This window comes from Austrofundulus limnaeus, unplaced genomic scaffold, assembly GCF_001266775.1.
Source record: "Austrofundulus limnaeus strain Quisiro unplaced genomic scaffold, Austrofundulus_limnaeus-1.0 Scaffold165, whole genome shotgun sequence".
Taxonomy (NCBI): domain Eukaryota; kingdom Metazoa; phylum Chordata; class Actinopteri; order Cyprinodontiformes; family Rivulidae; genus Austrofundulus; species Austrofundulus limnaeus.
Window position 1 is genome coordinate 947540 of NW_013952567.1, and position 7809 is coordinate 955348.

General features: G+C 39.2%; 1 protein-coding gene across 3 annotated transcripts in view; it reads right to left on the reverse strand.

The window, feature by feature from the left end:
* The window catches only part of LOC106523763 (Scm polycomb group protein homolog 1), a 16019-nt gene that overhangs the window by 4165 nt on the left and 4045 nt on the right, over positions 1-7809 (reverse strand). For 2 of the 3 annotated variants that reach the window (XM_014017304.1, XM_014017305.1), the window contains exons 3-9: positions 7349-7407; positions 7073-7150; positions 6856-6926; positions 6511-6745; positions 5600-5688; positions 5094-5340; positions 409-653 (exon numbers count right to left, since the gene is read on the reverse strand). In XM_014017304.1, the coding sequence (XP_013872758.1) occupies positions 409-653; positions 5094-5340; positions 5600-5688; positions 6511-6745; positions 6856-6926; positions 7073-7150; positions 7349-7373 (990 nt within the window). In that variant the 5' untranslated portion in view covers positions 7374-7407. The remainder of the gene's footprint in view (positions 1-408; positions 654-5093; positions 5341-5599; positions 5689-6510; positions 6746-6855; positions 6927-7072; positions 7151-7348; positions 7408-7809) is intronic. The other variant, XM_014017306.1, reaches the window with a different exon arrangement.

The following is a 7809-nucleotide window of genomic DNA, read 5'->3' on the forward strand; positions in this document are numbered from 1 at the left end:
GGGTATGAATACTTTTGCAAACCACTGTACATATATATATACAAACACACATATATACATATACACACACACTCATGTTTTGAAAGCTGACGAAACAAACAAAAAAATAAACTTGAGAGCAGTATTTATGCACAGGCAATGGTAGGACATTGGTTTCCTTTTGTGTCACTCCTTTCCAACACTCTAAGAAACAGATTTAAGGAATTCAATGTAAACTCGATTTAATACAGCTACAAAAACTAAAAAGAGTGCAATCTTCATTCAGATTCAGATTTTATTTCCACGGAAGAGCAAAGCTACACTGCCCCCATGTGGCAGCAACATGCTATGACATGTCAGTGTGTGTCTGCAGATCATTGCAGGACTGATGCAGAAGCATGGTCTGTCCTGAAGCTGCTTCATGCCTACCTTACTGCCAGGCTTAGGTCCTCGTTTCTTGGGGATCTTGATGGGCTCCAACCCTTTTTCTGATTGAATGCTCTGAGCTACCAGTGCAGAGGCTTTTTGACTCCAGGACCCTGTCACTTTTATTTTTCTGCGGCCTGACTTACGTCCTCTCTGACCTGGAGGTCTACCCACAATGGGAGTGGGATTCATTGCTGGGCTCTCCACACTTCCGTCTGTCAGTACCCCAAGGCTCTTAGGCAACACAGCTGAATGGGTAGAAATGAACAGAGAGAAAAAGCTATTTTAGATCAAAAGTAGTCRACTGGTATGTGGAACCTAGACAGTCTTACGTAATCGTGTCTCATGAATGACATGAAGAACAGACATAAGTTAATTCAAAACCCTAAAGCCAACACTGCATTGCTAGAAGTGTAAGAAAATAAACAAAAAGAGAGAAAGAAGAAGAGCAAAACATTACATCATGACTTATGCTCCAATTTGCCAGTGGTACAAACTGCCATCAAGTGAGCACTTTTTAAAAAACAGGCTGCAACAAAGTGTTTACCCTAAGCTCACTGACTTCAATCCAAACATCCCCTAAAAAGCGTTACTTCCAGTAACTACGTCCTCTCAGGGAATAAAKCTGCAAACTCCTACAGCATGAAAGAATTACACTGTCTCACAAGCTGTGCTTGACTACAGTTTCTTCTGTTTGTCTGGTCTAACTTACTGCTAAGTTAAACTAATCTGAAGTAATCATGCTTGAAAAGAAAATAGAAAAGAAAAACTGAGCCTCTTCTGAATGAATACAAACACAAAATGTGCAAACACTTTGCAGGTTTCAGGATTAAAACCATATATAGAAGCAAGGTGCAGTCAGCTGTGAAACAGACTTGAAATTTATCTCCCAAATGTTCTCCCAAGAACACATTCTTCATTAGATGATGGGTGAGCATTTCAGGAATCACATCACCCGCTAAGGAAGGAGCGAGAATGTGGTTAAAACATTAAAGAGGGAAAATCTTGAACACAGAAAACAAAGCAAATATACTGAGTACTTCATAAAAGATATCAAACCTAGAAAAACCTGAAGAGTGTATGTATAAAAAACAAAAAAAGAAACCAAATTGCAGGATGTTTAGCTTTAAATATTAACTGTAAGCAACCCCACTCCCTGAACAAAAATGTTACAGTATTCACTCTGAATCAATGAACCTCTCATGTACCACTTTTGTACCTTGTATGAATCCGTCCTGAAACAGATTTATATGCGGTACAACCAGATTCATTAGCGCAAGTCTTGGCCTGTGAGGCTGTATTTATTTAAAGGTTTTCAAACACGCACACAAATCAATGCAAAGCTCAGCCTGCACGCTGCCACTACTCTTTCATGGGGGAAGTCACAGCAAGGTTAGTGGAAGTAAAACAACAAAAAAAGTCTCATTGATTTTAAACCAATCAGACAAATTCTCAGTAACATCTCTAAAGGGTTTGAAGTTATAATTGATTGTAACAGTTGCAAATGCTGTCAAACAAATGCACAACAAGCAAACTCTTGTTTTCCCTCCGCCTCCCTTTGAGTGCACCAAGTTCATTGAGTTCACAAACCCACCACTGCCAGCTTCAAATTACAGCAACACAACTTCTACAGAGCTTTTTCATCTATGACTCAATAATGGCGATTGTATTTTAATTAGTTTTACTCACCCTGCAGCCCAAACAAAAGTCCTAAAAGGAGTGCGACTGTCTGCTCGGCTGTCCTCAGATTCACCCTCTCCCACTGCCTGCTCCTCTTTTCCCACTCTTCCTCTAAGTTGCTCCTCCTTCCGTTCTCTTTCCACCCTTCTCTTTTTTTTCTCTCTCTCCTCCCACCGTCTACTTACTATGTAAACAATCCACCTTTCACACCATTTGCCTGTCTTTTCTCCTTGGTCCCATCTCCTCTGTGAGCGTAACTCTTTCCAACGGGGCATAATCAGACTCTGGTAACCAAAGTGCCAAAAGAGAGGCCTGTGAAGGGGCACGCAGGCTTGTTTCAACTACATCATGGCCTACTTTGTCAACTGGATGGCTGCCAGAGCTTCATAAAAACACTGGCAGGCTACAAAGGCAAGTCTTGCCTCTCTATTTCCCTTCTTCCTTTTACTCCCTCGCAGGCAGTGGAGTCTGCAGATGAGGACGGTTGACCCTGCAGCTGAAATCTCTTGTATCCGCTGTTCTCTTTAATGTTTCATGTACAATAAATGGATTCATTCTTGTTCCAAGTCCTTGCTGTAGCTTAGCCGCATGCCTAAATTTAATAAAGTTGCCACTTCTGAGCAGTTTTGGCAACCTGTGACCTGCCTGCTTAAAAGAAAGAAAACAAATAAGTATTTATCACGAAGTTCATGCTCAGATGTTATGAACACAATCCTTTAGAGGAAAAGCAGAACCACAGACTTGCTCACTTAAAACGGTTTACAAACTCCATAAGAGCAAAGTGTAATTCAGAAAGTCTATGAAGAATCTGCACMATGGTACCGCCTCGCTGCTGTGTTTTCATGCTTTCATGGGACTGGACATTCTGGCCAATTACAGACGCTTTTAGACCAGACAAGTGTTTCTGAGAGCTTCAAACGACAAAGCTAGCTGAAGGCCATGTTCAGTGAATGTGTTTGGCAGCTTATGAGCCCCGTTGACACTGATCTGTTTTTAGCATTTGTGAAGTGTGTGCCTGCGCCTGGGGAAAAGGGCTGGTTTTTAGGAAAAAATAACAGAAGATCTGCTGAAAAGACAGACCCTGGTGTTTGTTCTTTTAAATCTCTTTTAAATTCTAATATGTCGCCAAAAAATGCAGGACATAAAAAAAGGAATGGATAAAATAAAATCCGGACAGTTAGATTATACAGATGTAGTGGTCACCTCGAGGTGGAATGGACCGTTCCACCTGTCATTGACCTTGGTCTCAGAAGGCCTCCTTTAAAGAGACAGAACTCTGTTCGAGTTAAAGTCATAACATGTTTTCTTAAACAGTAAAGAGACAATTTCTACTTATTACTCTGAAAATAAGCAGAATAATCTTCTTTTATTCATAATTTTATCGATGTATAAAAAAAAACACATAAAGAATGTTATTACAATGTTTTCTTTTTTATACATTGATAAAATTATGAATAAAAGAAGATTATTCTGCTTATTATCAGAGTGATAAGTAGAAATTGTCTCTTTACTGTTTAAGAAAACATGTTATGACTTTAACTCGAACAGAGTTCTGTCTCTTTAAAGGAGGCCTTCTGAGACCAAGGTCAATGACAGGTGGAACGGTCCATTCCACCTCGAGGTGACCACTACACAGATGTGACCAGTAAGTTAATAATAAGTGATGARGTTACATTTAGGGCTGCCARGATTAATCGATTAATCGATGACTAATCGATTATTAAAATAATCGATGACTAATTTAATAATCGATTAATCGTTTTCTTTTTTTGTTGTTGTTCTTTACTTTGTTTTTCTCCCCAAACTGCTTTGACACCTTCCACTGCCACATCTGCCTTTCTGTCCTTGACACACATGCACAGTAGTGGTAACTGGGGTAGGCCGTGGACGTCACAAGACATTATACAGACAGGCTCTGGTATCATGGCTACCTGACAACGGAGCTCAAAAGTGTGGGATCATTTTAAGAAAATAAAGAGAAACCTGTGRAATATCTGCAGAGCAGAACTTGCCTTCCACAGCAATTATTTTTAGTTAGTATATAGCTAAAATCTAACGATGGTTATATAATAGCAGCTGCATTCTGGCGTGATAAGCTGTATGTTTTATATTCAATTAACGTATGATCTGATTAGTCGACTAATCGAAAAAATAATCGGTGATTAATCGATTATTAAAATAATCGTTTGTGGCAGCCCTAGTTACATTATATTCAAGTTTTGTTCCGTCTTCACTCCTCACTGGTTAATAACTAGATGATGATTTTGTTTAGTTGATAATCTCAACTTATCAATGAGAACAACTATACTGATTTTTTTTAAGTGGAGGGGAAAAAGCACTTAGAGACATTCTTGTGTTAGGTCAATATGACCATTTGCTCATTTCTACCCCACTCCTGATAAGTGCTCTATCAAAGGCTCTGGCACCAATCAGTCTGTTCTGCTTTGGTACTGAAACCAAAATGGTGTGAGCGAAACATAAATGCTTTCTTTCCATCGTCAGGCTCTGATACCGGAGCTGTTCATTTATGATGTACCAGCCTGAATAAACGCACAGAGAGTCAATGTCGGGTTTCCATTCGTGTGATGCTCGTCTTCCCCTGGGAGTGTGGTAAATCTGTCACAAGTGCAGTTTTTGTGAATCTGTGCTTCCCCGCATCTTAAACTTAAATCTGAAAAACCACATATTCACTTGTGGTTTAGGACTTCCTTTTCACAACGTGAGTTTGTACTATTTGTGAAATCTTAAATGCAGTAAACATCCCTTGAGCATCAAAAAACAATACCCTGAAAGGAGCATTTAGCTTGGTCGGATGTTTCTTCCTACAAAAAAATATGCTGTTTATTTTATAGTGACAATAATGACCAATTCTGTAAACATGAATATTGAACATCAATAAAGACTGCATCCACTGAACTCTACCAGGAGCCTACAAAAGCCCACACCACTCAGGTACAAGTTATACTCAGAACTAAGCCCATTCAAAACTTAAGAATTAAGGTCCAGACCTTTGGTGCCGGGCGGCTGAAGGTTGTCTCCAGTGAGGGCACACCAGCCAACTGGGAAGATGTCCCGCGAGTCATAGCGACAATAGTAATCAAAGGCCCCGCGCCATCCATCGAAGGTAACCAGCACCTCGACTCCACGCAGCGCGCCAACTGTCGCAGGACAGATAAAATGTGGGTTTTTCCGATCCACTGCCTCCAGCTTCATTCCCACCTGGAAAGAGTTCTGCTCTGGAGCGGGAGGCTCCTGCTGGGGAATACCGGAAGACACAACAGGGGTCAGGTACAAAAGTTGGTGTGCTTTAGTTTGATTGGTGGTAATTAGCTGGATGATTATTCAATGCAGCAAAATTAAAAATTAAACATACTAATGAGAATTTGGCATGTAATTAACAATCTTTGTAAAGTTGTTAACACACAGATTTAATAAACAATCACTTTCTCAACGAAATAACACATTTACTTTGAATTTTCAGTGTGTTTTCGGCTTGTGAGCCTTGTGCAGGTACCTTGTGAAAAATGCGGGATGGCGCCATTTCAGCACCATTTAGTGTTTTCAGAAGAAACATGGGCCAAGAGGACGCGTTGAGACGAAAACCTGAATAGAAAAATAGATTTGAAGGTGGTGAGTGATTAACTCTGTGTTTGTATTCTAGACAAAAATTGACTAAACATACAGAGACAGAAAAAAAAAATACATTTGGCGTAAAGACCATTGTATTGTGTAACTACAAAAACCTGTTTGTGGGCGGTCCGTGTTGATTATGTGAAATGTCTATATACGTTAAGATGTTTGGAGAGCAGGTGTGTAGCAGGAAGGCAGAACGCACACAACCAGAAGTGCATGATGTTAATGTTGRAAACTAATATTATTTTGGATGTATATAAACTCAAGGAGAACGAAGAATCTGGAACTCCTGTCAAAAACCTTTAATCACTGCACCAATGATTCATAGGGGATCCCTTATAACCAATTAAATATTAACTGGAAGTATAACACGTAAAAAGATCTCTCTCTCTTTACCCAAACTACATTGTTGGGAAAATTAGCAGCTTTTTTAAGGATTGGTAAGAATATTTCCTTGGTTTTGAGTTACTGATCATAAAACAATATAAAAAATACATTTAATTTGAGAAGGCACAAAAGTATTTGTTTTTATTGTTGTTTGATATACGACATCCTTACTTTTTTAGACAAATAACTCAAAGCAAGCATCACATTTTTTAGTAAAACTTACTTAAATAAAATAATTTTGGTAGGAGGCATAACGTGTTTTTGTAAAAATACGCATCTTTATTTCTGTATTACGCAGCCGGACATTTTTGTGCCCAGTCACTGACCTCCAGAGGACAATTATAAAAAAGTTACGCAAAAAAAGTCAGTAAACCACAAAAAGTCTCTCTGTTTTTTAGTTCTTACCCAGTGGTGGCTGCAGCATGCCTCCATTCTTTTCACAGCTACCAATAGGCTGAATCTCTGAAGAATCCACAAGGCGCCAGAAGTCATTCTTATTATCAGACCCGTCTAAACGCAGGCGCAGCCTCGAGCCCGTCAGACCCACAACTGTGGCGATGCAGGTGGACGTGGTGTTCCGTGGGTCCTGGGCTTCTAACTTCATACCCACCTTGAACTCATTGACTGGAGGTGTGAGGTTCTAAATGGTGATGACAGATAAGCAAAGCAGGTAAAGCCATCATCAGAAAAGGAAGAAGTGTGCTCTTAAATCATGAAAAGAAAACTACAAGGACAGTGCAATGTGATTACCTGTTTGAAACAAGAAGAAGGAGCAGCAACAGAACCGGTCTCTTTTAGATACATCTCCCAACTGAAGTGACCTGGAAAATAATTTATTTATTTTATTTGTGTTTGAACAAAACATTGCTATTATGATTAATATTAAAACAAGAATAAAACCATTATAAGCTGAGCCCACTTCAAATGAGCTTGTTTCATAAATCACTAGATACTGTAAGTTATTTACCTTGATACTGGGAGGGCACCCGGGAGGGCCGACCGCTCCGAGGATGCTTGATTATTGTGGTATCTTTCCATTCTAAAGCTGCAGAAGTAAAGCAAAACACAAACATATCTGAGACTAGCTTTCTTATATGGTAATATCTTAAAAACATTGCAACAATCACTGATAAGTCTGCTGCTATACTAATGTCATACTTCTTTACTTAATGTACTACAGAAACACGTTACAAGTACTTTCACTTTTTTTGTTTTACATCAGTAATAATGAAGAATTTCTTACGTTTTTGTGGCACAGGTTTCCTCATGCTCCAACAATTCGGACCATATAACTCAACCACACTGAAAACAAGAAAATAAGCACAAAACACTGTAAACTGTTCATTTATAAATTCAATTCTCCCAGTAATTATTACGTATAGTATCAGGCACAAAAAACTTTTGCATTCTTTTTCATCTAAGTGGAGGGTCACTATTGTGGCGACACTTAATAGGGCAAAGATGAAAGATGTTTAGTCATCAATATAAATGTTGTCCAGTTTTGTTTATTACTTTATGATTTTATCAACTAATACAACAATTGCACAAAACAATAAAAAGGTTTAGAGAACAACACGTGTTGTCTCCTTTATTTCAAACTCCCTCCCTCTATCCCATGGATCAGACAAGTGTTTCAGGAAATATAGGCTGTGTCCAAAACGACAGGCCGGGTCCTCCGGAGGACCCAGACTCCCCGGTCTCGGC